This window comes from Benincasa hispida, unplaced genomic scaffold (genome assembly GCF_009727055.1).
Source record: "Benincasa hispida cultivar B227 unplaced genomic scaffold, ASM972705v1 Contig912, whole genome shotgun sequence".
In the NCBI taxonomy this organism is placed as follows: domain Eukaryota; kingdom Viridiplantae; phylum Streptophyta; class Magnoliopsida; order Cucurbitales; family Cucurbitaceae; genus Benincasa; species Benincasa hispida.
This window is the reverse complement of record NW_024065247.1, coordinates 51877-66772: the sequence shown is the minus strand read 5'-3', so window position 1 is coordinate 66772 and position 14896 is coordinate 51877. Positions and strand designations below refer to the sequence as shown.

Genomic DNA, 14896 nt, shown 5'->3' with positions numbered 1-14896 from the left:
TAGGACATAAAATCCAATAATTAGGAATAATAGAATACCCAAATTTGAAAGTTTTTATGGACTTATCTTGAAACAAAAATGATAGAGATTACATGAGGCTAAATGAAAGAAAGATCAATTTACTTTGTGCTTTGTTTTTTTTTTCTTGAAGTTTATGTAATACCAACTAAAAAGAAGTAATGTGTTGGAATGGAAGAAGAAAAGAAAGGAAAAGAGAAAACTATAGCAAAACTTTGGTGGTTGGACTAAGGAGAAAAAAGATGATGAATAGTGAAAGGAAAAGACAAGTTATTTTATTATTAAAAGTACATTAAAGTGAAAAAAAAAAAGAAGGTCATTGAAGAGAAATTAAAGAAAAGGGGCATGATGGACTTAAACTTAACTCCATTTTTTTAAAATAATGTCATTTGAATCATTATTAATAAAAATAGGGTTGGGTTGAAACTATTATCAAAAATAGGTTTTTAAATCGTATATCGGGTACACGATTATCACTAAATCGTGTACTCGCTAAATCGTGTATCCGGTACACGACTTCCTTTAGAGCACGTGAAGTGGCAGTGACTTGGCACACGTAGACTACCACGTAGACAGTCATGCAGCATTGACCAGGTAATCGTGGATGGGGTCCATGATTACCTTAAGTCTTGTGTCGGGTACATGACTTAGGGGTCCCATAAACCCCTCGACCCCTTCCCTTTCCTCTCATCCGAAGTTTTTGAACTTTTTTCCTCTCTCACAGCCACCGGTGGCCTACTCTGCCATCGTCCACCGATTAGTTACCATCATCTCCGATCTTCTTACTGCTGTCACCGTGAGCCGATCTACCACCCCTCCATCCTTCTTCTCGCCGATCTACCATCCGCCTTAGGTAAAGTATTTATTTATTTATTTTTTTGTTCAATATATGAGTTTTTTCATAAAAAAAATAGAGATTTCTTCCATAGATGTACCATTTTGTTTTTATTTGAGCTGATTTAAGTGTATGGTTCATAGACTATTATTTTGTTTTCATTTGGGTTGATTTAACTGTATACTCCATATATCTCAAATTTGAGTTGTTTACTTTTTTCTGTAGTTGAATATCATAATTTGGACTGTCGGTTTTTTTTTTTTAGATTTTTTTGGGCTGATTTCTGTAATTGAATATCTACTGATTTGTTTTTAGGTTGTATTATAACTTGGATTTTTCATTTGAATTTGGGCTGATTTAAGAAAATATTTGTAATGTTTGGACTGGTAATCGTGTACTCGGTACACGATTTAAAAACCTATTTTGACAATAGTTTCGACCTAACCCTATTTTTTGTTAATAATTATTATTCAAGTTATTTAAAAAAAATATTTGGATTTCTTAAAAAGAAGAAACAAACTTTATGTAATTATATTTTTTTTTTTATGTAATGAATTCTTTTTATCTAATTCTTAGGACATAAATTTTGTTATGTAATTAATTTGAATTTCTTAGGTAATGGAGTCCGGTCCTCCTAATCCTGTGCAATTATATCAACAAAATACCCATCGTCAAAATCGATATGAGATAGTTCTTCTACTGTAGTTTTAGGTTGTCGGAGAAGGTAGACATCTGCACAACATACTATCCTGTTTGATCAACGCATTACTCCTTACATTCAACAGGCTGGTTTTCTTGGGGTTGCACAGATTGAATTTATCCAACTTGATTGACACCTCATTATTGCTTTAGTAGAGCGTTGAAGACTAGAAACCCGCATATTGCACCTGTCTTGTGGGGAATGTACAATTATGTTGCAGGATGTTGCTATTCAATTTGGGTTACAGGGTGGAGGAGAACTTTTGACAGGTTTATTACAATATGATTGGAAAACTATTTGTGATGAGCTCTTGAGTGTTCTACCAGATGATCTGAGCTCAAGATTGAGTATCCTGTGGCTAGTATCCTAATTTCCAGAATTGCCTCCCGATGCCGACGATATCAACATACATAGGTATACACGAGCATACATTATGCAGCTTATTAGAGGATTTTTGTTCGCTGACAAGTTGAACACTCTGGTATATCTTATGTTTTCTCCCTCTACTGTCTGATTTCGAGCATGCTAGTACGTACTCATAGGGTGGTGCTTGTCTTGTATGGTTTTATAGAGAACTTTGTCGGGCTACTAATGTACAAGCATTGGAAATAGCGAGACCATTGATACTATTACATGTATGAGCTTATGATAGATTTAAAATTATAGCACCATAAGTCCAGTTATAGGCCCCAGGTCATCGTCCACTCACTGTCAGGTATCATTTGATTTATATATTTATTCCGTTATCATTTTATGTAAGAATATAAATTAATTGTATTTTTTTTTTATAATTTTAGACGGAGTGGTGTATTAGTTGTCTCTGAACAGTCAGCAAATATGTTGCTAGTATACTGACAAATATTTGACAAACTAATGCACAATCATATAACAAATGTATATATAAATGAATATTTAAAGTTTTTTGGGTGTATAATTAATTTTTTTGTCAGATTAATTGGACGGCATACATGCAAGATATTTGGTCATCACTACTTGATTACTGTCGTGATGGTCAAGACATCTAGTTGATCGTTAGCCATCTTATATGCTTCCATATAGTAGAATAGCATCATCTAGATCGTGTGTTGAGACAATTCGGTCTACAACAAACTATACCTTCGTTGTAATATACACTTCCGACACTACACCAAATTTATTTGAGAGGTAATCACGACTAAAACTGACAGAATTCACAAAGAATATATATCCTATTGGCGTGCACGTCATGATCGTTGTGCACAAGGAGAAATAAAAAATAGACCAACTGTATCAAATGACTATTTTTCCTGGTACGATTCAATCACGAGGTGATTTATCATAACTGACGACGCTTACTATTACTACATGGTAAGAGACTTATAATCTTACATTTCCCAAATATATGATATGAATATTATTTAATATTATTTTTTTAATCGTACAAAATAATTTTAGCGAAGATGTACAACACAACTTACCATAGTTGGGTTCAATGTGTGACCAAACATTGGTTAACGTAGATACTATTATTCAACAAACAAGACAATTTAATGTTGCTGACAACGACAACAAAACGAAGCTAATTTAGAGGCACACGAAGATAACCCCTGTGCGGTAAGCGCTAGGGGGTTGTCTTTAAACTTTATGTAAACTTCTATTTTGAAATTAAAGAACTAATTTCTCTTTTTCTAAATAAGACTCTACCATATACACGAGATATATTTTTTTTATTTGTAGAGAGATGTACTAAGTCAAGTCAAAATTTTATTTTTAATATGAGTGCAAACTAATTAAGTTTTCATAGCAGATTAAATATATAATGAACTTTAGTAATGAAGAAATTTATTAGTTAAAAATTTTTAAAAAAATGTCAAAATAGAAAAAAGAAAAACAAAAGCAAATCGTGGACTAGGTCCACGAGTATGCCTTTAACCAGTCCACCAATGCTAACATGGTGCTATAACCAAGTACACGATTAACCTTCCCAAAAACTACCATATTTTTATCAATACTTTTCATTCCCATTTATTTTTTAAAATTCTTTCTCATCTACCCCATTTTTGTCATTAGTTTGAAAAATCACTATATTCTTGAACTTTATCCTACAAATTAGGAAGAAATTAATTATTAACCCCACTAAAAACACAACCTTTTTGTAGAAATGTTCCGCTATCAAACCAACCTATTTCATAATTTTTTTTTTCAATGATATACACTTCATTTTTTTTCCAAAAATAAACAATTCAAAAGATTAACCAAACACAATCTAAAACTTTATGATATGTAAATGGTAAGATCTACTGGTAAATTAGAAAAATATGGTACTTTTAAAAATAATTTATTTGTATAATGTTATATTAGTTCAATTGCAATTTACTTAGCTAGATAGTTAAATTATTCTTTACAAAATCATTTCTTTATAAAAATTTCTGAATCTCAAACGAACTAGTTTAAATATTTAAAATTAAAGTTATTAATATTTGGAATTGGATTTTTTCTAATATAAGAATTTCTCTATAATTTAACTATTTAGTTAAGTAAATTACAAATGAACCAGTATAAAATTATATAAAAACTTCAAATACATATATCGAAAATAAAATGATGTAATAATTATAATAGTTTTATGGTAAAAATGATAAAAAGAAAAATAGAAAGAAAGAAAAGGAGAGATGAAAAAGAGGGGAAAAAAGTTGGGGTACATTACGGAAGCTTTATCATAAAAGGAGAGAGAAAGAGAAAGAGAGAGAGAGAGGGGGAGATGGATGAAAGAGTCGTGTCGGGAGCTCGTCGGAAAAGTCGTGGCGAACGCCGGAAGTAGTTCGAACTTCGAAGAAACTTTTAGGCAAGGATTCAATTTGGTAAGCCAATTATTTATTTATTTAAAAAAGATCACAAGGCTTGTACGGATGAAAAACTTAGATGATACTTTCATGGGTTTGTGGCTTATGTCCAATAATTTTTATGGGTTTCTTCCCATAGGTCAATAGTTTTTTTTTATCAATTTTTGTGTATATGCATATTTAGAGTTGGCTCAAATAGTAGAAGACAAGATGAAAATGACAACCTAATTTTGGTGTGAAGGAAAAGTAAGAAGGAGAAAAGAAGGAAATGATAGGAAATAAGTGTTGTGTTTTGAAATATTTAGGGAAAAAAGGAACATTTTTTTTTTTTAAAAAAAAATTTTGGGTTTCACAGCCTTTACACTGTGCACACTGCCGCCGACATCAACATGGTCGAGTCACATCACCTCCATCGTCCATATCGGCTGTCGCCATGTAGGTGGCTTATTTTCGATGTCACCGGAGATGATAGGTGAGGACGAAACTCACCGGCGGTGCAACTGTAAGCGACAGTGAAGGAACTGGAGCACCGGCGACGGACGGTGGCGCGGACGTAGCTGGCTGTGGTGGGTTGCCGGCGTCCAATAAATCGAGTGAGGGAGGTATTAAGTTGAGAGAGATTTTGGGGAGAGGGGCGACGGTTATGGAAGAAGAAGAAAGAATGGGGATCTAGGTTTTTTCCCTTTTCTTTCTTTTTCTTTTTTTTTTTCCTTTTCCTAGATGACCAATTTTTTGACCCAAAATGTCAAATGACATATTTTTTTTTAAATAATATCAATTGACATATTATCGTCATACCAGATTACGTAAATGTTCTCATCTCCTTGTCTTCTTACCCTTTTATTGAAAACTAAAACTAAACTAAAACTCTTCAAAGGTAACGACTTATAAAATGCATCATTTGGACTTGCAAAATCTTCCACTACCACTGAAAAAATCGAATCTGATTGGAAAGTGATTTCAATCTGTGTCGATTGTGTCTTAAACTGGTTGATAATGGGGATAGGGTAGGTCGTTCTGAGGTTTAGAAATACTGTGAATCTATGGTTTTTTTTTTTTTTTTTTTTTTTTTTTTTGGTTTTTGACGTGTTCTTGAGGTTGAAGACGAGTAGAAAGAGAGAATGTGAGCGAGATAAGTGAGAGTGAAATCAACGAGAGCGACACCAAGAGAGTGACACCAGTAAGAGCGATACTAGCGAGACAATGTCTAAAGAAAATCTTTCTCTTTCTTTCTTCTTCGTGGCATTGAAAATCCAACCTGCAGAGCATCTCGTGACTTCTTCTTTGACCAACTTCAACAAAACTAATGTTGATAAAACTAAAGAAAGCGAGAGAGACCGAGACCGAAACCGAGACCGAGATAGAGCGAGAGAGAGTGAGAGAGAAAGGAAGAAAGAGCGAGATATATGGAAAGAGAGGGAGACAGAGCGAAAGTTATGAAGGGAGAGGGGGAGATAACGAGAGATATGAAGAGATATGAAGAGATAGAGAGAGAGTAAGAGATATAGAGAGAGAGGGAGGGGGAGGGAGGGAAAACAAGAAATATGGAGTGAGAGGAAGAGAGAGGGAGAGATATGGAGAGAGCGAGAGCTATGGAGAGAGAGTAAGAGATATGGAGAGAGTAAGGCACATGGATGAGATGGATAAACGAGGCCGTCTAGAGTGAGACGAGTGAGAGGGGGAAGAAGATGACCCATTGTTCCATGGATATTTGCAAATAGATCATCAACGAAAGCGAGAGCGAGAGCGAGAGCGAGAGTGAGTGAGAGTGAATGCTTTTCCGCGTGCGCGCGAGTATATTTTGGTAAATTCACCCAAATTTGACGTCAGTAAAGGGTCATTCGACATTTTTTTTTTCAAAACATGGGTCATTTGACATTTTCGGTCCAATTTTTAGATCATCCGTACAAATTTTCCTTTTTTATTTTCCCTTTCTTTTCTTTTTTTTCCCCATTTTTTCTTCTCTTTTTCTTTTCTTTTCCTTTTTTTTTCACTTTTTTTTCCCTTTTCGCTTTCTTTTTCTTTCTTTTTCTTTCTTTTTTTTTTTCTTTCATGTTTTCCTTCTTTTTTGTACTTTTCTTCTTTTTCTTCCTTTTTTTTTGTCTCCCTCTATTTGTTTTTTTTTCAAAATTTCTGTTTCCATCATTTGGAATTTTAATATTTTACCAACTTGCTCCTATTAGGATGTTTATGGATTGAGTTGAGTTGGGTTGAAAGATCTTTTAGACCCAATTCAATTGTTCGGGTTATAAATTTTTTCAACCCAAATAACCTTTATTAAAAAATGAACCCAACTTAGGGTTAATCGAGTCATTTATTTAAAATTTTATTCTAAAAAGAAGCAAAACGTAAATATGTAAAAGTCTAATTTAATTATTTTCATATATTGAATTAAGATTAACAACTCAATTTCAATTTATATAGTGAAATTTTTCTTTATAAAGTATAAAAAACCACTTCTAAAAGTTGTTGAAGAATAAATTATTAAAAAAATATTGGAATTACATAAAATTAAAATCAATATATTTATAAATAATTGTGTTATAAATAAGAAAAAATATATTTTAAAGTTAATAATAAATTCGGGTTGGTTTGGGTTATATTAGCTGAATCCATGAATCAACCCAAACCATAAAATTTTCATTTATTTAAACCCAACCCAACCCAAAATGAGTTGATAACTCAACCCAAACCGCACGGGTTGGGTTGGGTTAATCGATTTTTTTGGGTCATCGGGTTTTTTGAACACCCCTAGCCTCTATTGCATTTTTTTCATAGGAATTAAAACTACTCGCAACTCACATTCGAAGGAGTAACTTTTTATCTTACCAACTTCTACATATCTTTGCAAAGGGTTTTTTTTATTTTTTGTTTTTTTACAGCTTCGATTTTAGCTTCAGTCTTTGACCCAAGTATTCCATCAGTTTCAAACTCAGTGCTCTACCAGCTTTGATCTTAGTGCGCGACCTAAGGATTCCGTCAGTTTTGGCTTTAGTCTTTGATTCAAGTATTCCGTCGATTTCAAACTCAGTGCTCTATCAGCTTTGATCTCCGCATTCTATTGGCTTCGATTTTAATGCGCGATTTGAGGATTCTGTCAGTTTTGGCTTCAAGCTTTAACTCGAGCATTCCATCGGTTTCAAACTCAGTGTTCCACTGGCTTTGACTTACACATTCTATTGACTTCGATCTTAGTGCGCGATCTAAGGATTCCATCGGTTTTGGCTTCAATCTTTGATTTGAGCATTCCATTAATTTCAAACTCAGTGCTTTACCGGCTTTGATCTCCGTATTCTATTAGCTTCGATCTTAGTGTGCGACCTGAGGATTCCGTCGGTTTTGGCTTTAGTCTTTGACTTGAGCATTCCATCGATTTCAACTTAGTGTTCTACCGACTTTGATCTTCACATTCTATTATCTTTGATCTCAGTGTGTGACGTGAGGATTCCGTCAGTTTTGGCTTCAGTCTTTGACTCAAACATTCCATCTAAAACTCAGTGTTCTACTGGCTTTGATCTTTGCATTATATTAGCTTCGATCTTGTAGATGTGATGAAGCAAAGCAAATTGAACTTAATCTTGCATATAAGACAAAGATTGGTAGACCAAATGCGAAGTCCAGTAGATTGGACTTGATCGTGCAGATGAAGCAAAGCAAAGTAGACCGAACCTGGTTGTGCAGTTGAGGTAGAGTCAAGCATATCAGACTTAATCTCATAGATGAGGCGGAGCTAGGCAGACTGGACTTGATCTCCTAGATGAGGCAAAGTCAGGAAAACTGCATTTGATCTTGCAGATGAAGAAGAGTAATACAGACCAGCTTGATCTCACATATGAGGCGGAGCCAGGCGGACCAGAGTTGATCAAGCATATGATGCGAAGGCGGGTGGATCAGGCTTGATCTCGCATATGAGGCGGAGCCAGACGAATTTGAGTTGTTCTCACATATGAGGTAGAGCCAGACGGACCGTCTTGATCTTTGGAGATGAAGTGGAGCCAGACAAATAGGAGTTGATCTCGTATATGAGGCGGAAACAAGCAAAACGAACTTGATTTTTGGAGATAAAACAGTTCCAGGCAGACTGGGGTCAATCTCGCATATGAGGTGGAGCCAGGCGGACTAGAGTTGATCTCACATATGAGGCGGAGCCAGACAGACCAAACTTGATCTCGCATATGAGGTGGAGCCACACCAATATTTTTGGAGAGGAAGCAAAGGTGCACCGAAATTTTGGAGAAGGAGCGAAACTGCACCAACATTTTAGGGAAGAAGCAAAGTTGCACCAACATTTTGGAGAGGGAGCAAAGCTGCACCAAGATTTTGGTGAAGGAAGGAAGTTGTGCCAATATTTTGAAGAGGGAGAGAAGCTGACATCAAAGAGAAAGTGGTGAAGCCTCTGAACTTGAAAATGGAAGAGCATCGACGAAACCTCTGAACTTGAAGATGAAGAAGCATCGACGAAGCCTCTAAACTTGAAGATGGATGAGAATTGACGAAACCTCTAAACTTGAAGATGAAGGAGCATCGACGAAGTCTTTGAACTTGAAGATGGAGGAGCATCGACGAAACCTCTAAACTTGAGGATGGAAGAGTATCGACCAAGTCTTTGAACTTGAAGATAGAGAGGCATTGACAAAGCCTTTGGACTTGAAGATGGAGGAGCATCGATGAAACATCTTAGCTTCAATTTGATGAAGCATCGACAAATCCTTTAAACTTGAATTTGAAGAAGCATTGGCGAATTTTCCAAGTTTGATTTTGAAGATACATCATCGAAGCCTCCGATCTTGAGCAAGTGAAATGAAGCGAGCCATACCAAACTTTAAAGATGAAATGGCACTTTAGATGAATGAAGCCCCAGTGTTGAAGATAAAAGATGCCTTAAACTTGAAGATGGAGAAGCAACAACGAAGCCTCTGAGTTTAAATTTGATGAAGCTTTGACAAATCCTTCAAACTTAAATTGAAGAAGAATTAGCGAAGTTACCGAACCTGAATTTAAAGAAGCATCGATAAATCTTCTAAACTTGATCTTGAAGAACATCCATAATTGAAGATGAAGAGTCAAACTATAGACGAGTGATGCTTCGAACTTGAAGTAAGCAACACCTAACACTGCGTCTTTATGTAAGTGAACGAAAAAACGATTGATTTTTCTAGTGAGAACCTTATTGTACACATCCAACCTGTGTAGCATCATATAGGCGACATGCGTCTTCAATTTTTTGCATTGTCCCCAGTAGAGATGAACATCTTCAACTTGTTGTGTAGCACCACATATAGGGTGATTGTGGTACCCTTTTTGATGGACTGGACATAAATTTCTTTAAGACTGAAGTCCTTTGTATCTCCAAAGGACTTCAGTCTTCAAGTGTGGTCAGCTTCCGTATTCAAGGAGTTTTTTTATTGTAGAGAATTCTCTCTGACTCTCTAGAGTCTAAAACTTCTAAGCCTCACAAATGAAGAGAACCCCTACTATAAAGTTCTCTAGTGAGCTTTGTGGGCTTGAACTTGGTTGGTCCATGGGCCTACCCTTGGGCCGAACTAATTGGATTTGGGCTTTATTTGACATTTGGGTCAAATTAAGCCTATTTTTGAGTTCAATTGGAGTTTAGCCAAAATAATAATATCAAATTGGATTTTGACTCAATCCAACCGTTATGATGAACACACATGGCCGTTATTGGGATTTGCCAACTTATATCTTCAATTTCAATTTAGGACACATGTCAATTTTTTAATTAGTCCTAAATTAGATGATTTCTAAATTTTTAGAGATGACGTGACAATTTATTATTGGTCCAAAATTTCTCATTCAACAAGAATGTTATCAAATAGGTCATAAATAATTTGTGCTTGTAGTTTCTTCTTCTTCTATTATTTTTTAAAAATTCGTACCATTTATCTGGTTACTAATAAGTATAAAGATTTCAAGAAATTTATACTTTATTCAATGAATTGTTTAATGATCGAAAGTAATGAATTTCTAATACGTGGAGAATGTGATTTGAGTTTACTAAATTGAATATATGATTTAGTATCATGAAGTTTCAAGGGATTTATAGATATCTCTTTGATTTTACTCTATGGGGAATTTCAAGTACTTTATTATGAGTTTTTAAAGTAATTGTCCATCTAAATATTATAAGGAGGCAACCAAAGTTTTAATAAGGTATTCAACTGACTTCTTGATCAATAGGTTATTTGAGTTATAATCAGGTTGGCTGAAGGAAACTGACTAGAGTATTGATAATAATATATATATTTTTCTGTCATATTCCATCTAACTTAAGCTCTTAAATAATCTAGACTAATGATATTTCTCCCTAATTAATAATCAATATGGATATTCATGTATTGTAAAAAAAAAATACATTGATATTCATGTTTGTGTGACAGCGACTAAGTTATAGTGGACGTTGATAAATGGAAGAAATTGGTGATTTGAAGAAGCCACACAATCACCCATTGATCCTTTACCAATACGGAAACCCTAAACATGGCGATGAGGTTTGCTGTTCCAAGTGTCGTAAACCATGGCATCCTCCGGCCTTCAGTTGCTCCAACTCCGACTGCAACTTCTGTATCCATCAATCTTGCATCGACCTTCTTCCCCAAATCCACACCCCTTTCCATTCCCATCATAAACTCCCTCTATCTCTCGTCCTCACCAACACATTCTGCAAGTGCTGCGGCCAAAAGCCGACCGGAAAATCCTACTCCTGCCCTCAATGTGATTTCGTTATCGACCTACAATGTATCATCGTCGACACCAAAACCTTAGGCTTAACCAAAGTCCCCGGCAGTGACCAATTTCAGCATTTCGCCCATCCCCATCCATTAATCTTTCTACAACAACATTGGGGGAAAAATAGAATCGTTGTTTGTTCTGTGTGCGAACTGCGTATCGAATCAGGTTCTGATTCTATTTCTACCTACTTTTGCTCTCTCTGTGATTCCCACTTTCATCAACAATGTGCTGAATTGCCTCGTGAGATTATAAATCTTCGTTATCATCAACACCCCTTGTTTCTTTTTGCCCGATCATTTGGGAGTAATATCATTTGTAACAACTGTAGAAACAATTGCTTCAAATTTTTCTATAGTTGTCCACCCTGTATATTCAATCTTCATGTATCGTGTTTTCCCTCGTTTCAACACCAACATGATTTCATTAAACTCCACAAGGTATTTCCGTATACATGTCAAATTTGTGGCAAGAAGTCTGAGCCTGCAGTTCCTTGGTTTTGTAGCATTTGCCATCTTTTCGCACATAAAAACTGCACCGAGCTACCGATCATTCTCCATACATTTGATCATCCTCATGCTTTGAGTCTATCGTTCTCTGGGCATCACGATATCTGCAAAATTTGCAATGGAAAGATAAACATGTCATTTGCTAGATATGTTTGTCGGAGTTGTGGTTATGACACGCATTTGAATTGCGCTAAGAGTCGAGAAAACCAAGAGATGAAGAAGGGAATAATGCTGACAGAAAAAGAAGCTGATGTTGGGACAAACAAAATTCTGCATTTTAGCCATAAGCATGAGTTGATTCTTTGTCCGGGGGATGATAATAAGGTTTGCAACGGGTGTATGCAATGCATAGTGACTGAATGTTATGGTTGTTCAAAATGCGGCTTCTATTTGCACGAAGAATGTGCAAGATTTCCAAGACAATACAGAAATTTCTCGTTCCATTCACATGAGTTGAATATGGTTTATATCCCAAATTTTATGTTCTCATGTGGTGTTTGTCTTCAATATTGTCAAGGCTTTGCTTATCACTGTGAAGAATGCATCTACACAATCGACATTTGATGTGCTGCAATTACATTCCCATTTACACATTCAAGTCACAAACATCACCCCCTGTTTCATTACAATGATAAAGGAAAACATAAATGTAGAGGTTGTGGAGAAGGGTTGAAGAACAAATTGGTGTTTGGGTGTGATGATTGCAACTTTTATTTGGATGGAAAATGTGCAAATCTGCCACTTGCAGTAAGAAATAGATTTGATGAACATCCTTTAAGCCTCACGTTTGTGAATAAAGATGAGGAAGGTGATGATGAAAATTACTGTCATATTTGTGAAGAAGAAAGAGGAAGAAATGAGTGGTTTTACTATTGCAAGATTTGCTATTTTGCTGCACATTTGAGGTGTGCGCTTGGGGATTATCCATTTCTAAAGTCTGCAAAGTTTGAAGGTCATAGGCATCTGCTGAATTTGGTGAAAGGAGGTAAGAAAGGGTACTCTGCTTGTGGTGGTTGTGATAATTCTTGTGAAGGAAATTTGGCTTTTGAATGTGGGCATTGCATTTGCAAGTTTAATGTGCATGCTTTTGGGCGGTGTTATCACAAGCTGCTTACACAAGGCTCAGTAACTTTCGCCATGCCTTCACTTCGCTATCGTTCACTTCCCCTCTACTTGGACCCAATTCAAAGGTAAACAAAAAAACGTATATGGTCTACTCTTTAGAGTGCGTTTGAGAGTGATCTAAAATTCATTTTGAATGATGAAAAACACGTTTTTAAAGTGGTGACAATCTCTGACTTCTTGGTTTCAGTTGGAATATATGCTTTTAATTGGTTACAAATGATATATATACTCAACTTTTTTTCATTTTGTTGGTTGATATTGTAGAAAAAGGAGCAAGATTATTATGTTGTTGGAAGGAGGAGAAGGGAAGCGAGGTGGTTGGAAGGAAAGAGGGTTCAATGGAATTAGAGAGTTCATGGTGAATCATGGACGATGGGCGGATTCCATTCAGACACGATATGAGGAAAATGAGAAGCCATTAGAAGCTAATGGTGATGAAGATGAACAAGATGATGACATGGAGATCCCGAGTGTGGCCATGTCATTGGGAGAATACGGAGGATTTGAAGGGGAGTATTGGGATGATGCAGCCTCCTCTTTAATACAGAAGTTGGTGATTACTCATGAAAAAGCTATCAACTCCATAAGGACTAAATATGACCAAAATGGATGGTCCGAAAGGCACGGTGGAAATCGAGGTCACACATCTACGGTTAGTAATGGTTATTTCAAGATTTCTATTTTTTAAACTCTACAATTATATTGTTAGTTTCAATTTGGTCTTAAGATTTAAAAAGTTTAAGTTTTGAGTTTGGTTTCGATTTAGTCTTTATATTTCCAAATATTACTATTTTAAACTTCAGATTAAAGTTTTGTTTCTATTTGATCACTAGATTTCAAGATTTATATTTTTAACCTCGATTTTTAACTAAATACACACTTTGAATTTTAAGGATTAATCTATTAATTAATTTAAAATAATTAAAAGAATTATAATTAATTAAGTTTTACTATTTTTTTCAACACTATTAAAATTAATTTTACAATTTTACTTTATAATTATTTTCAATTAATTAATAAACATTAACGAGATTGAAATGAGTATTTAGTAAAAAATCAAGTTCAAAAGTATAAATCTTGAAATTTAGAGTCTAAATTCAAACGAAATTTCGAAATTTCAATATCAAGAGTAAGATTTCAACCTTTTGAAATTAACCGGTTAAATTGAAATCAAACTTAAAACTTAATGACCAAATAAAAATTGGATCCAAAATCTAAAGATCAAAAAGTATCTTTTCCATAAAACAAATTTATCTTTTTACTTAAAAATCCTTTCATCACAAACTTTTAAATTAATGTTTTTAATATATCCTTAAAGTTAGTTTTTGTGTTGAATAGATCTTCACTATTAATTCTTTGTTTACAATGGTATTTGGCGATGAAAGCACTAAACTCAAGAATCTATAAATTACAAACTATGGATTAAGAGCTTCAAAATATATGAACTAAGTAAATATAAACGTAAAATTGCAAGTTTTTTTTTTTTAAACTACAAGTAAAGTTATATATTAACCTTAATAAAGTGAAAAAATTTCAGGTGGATCTTGAATATCCAGACGAGTACCTAATTTCAATTGTTGGATACATTGGTTACTATGGACAACACTATGTGATTCGATCGTTGAGTTTAGAAAGCAATAAAAAGATTTATGGGCCATTTGGTGGTGAAGAAGGAACGCCATTTGTGTTTCCTACAAGTGGAGTTAAGATTGTTGGTTTTCATGGCAGATCTGGTCTTTACCTCAATTCTATTGGAATTAATGTCGCCCCCATTCGAAACGACCTCAAAACCACACCTTTGTAATCATATGTATGATACCTTTACTTATTTATTAAAAAAGGACGTGGAAAGAAATATGGGCAAAGGTTATTCAATCTTTATTCACTCTCTCTTCAAATGTATATTGAAATTTTGGAATGTGATTCCTCACGTGCGCAAGATGTCTTAGTAAGGTTAGAGACAATGATAGAATAATAGATGGTAAATCAATTAAGCAAGAACATGTAGAAGTTTGTAATCTAGTTTGTTGATCAACTACCTACATCTAGAGGTAGTGTGTCACACCCCTCTTCCCCTCTCGAGCTTACCTCTTTCACTGGAAAAGAGGTGTAAAGACAATGAATACCACCATATTGTGAT

General features: G+C 34.8%; 1 protein-coding gene across 1 annotated transcript; it reads left to right on the top strand.

Annotated features, from left to right (window-relative positions):
* Positions 1-4224: 4224 nt before the first annotated feature.
* LOC120070094 lies at positions 4225-14637 on the top strand. The gene is given in 4 exon segments (XM_039021946.1): positions 4225-4393; positions 10774-12821; positions 13021-13408; positions 14294-14637. Coding segments are annotated over 3 exon segments (2676 nt in total). The 5' UTR covers positions 4225-4393; positions 10774-10800; the 3' UTR covers positions 14561-14637.
* The last annotated feature ends 259 nt before the right edge of the window (positions 14638-14896 follow it).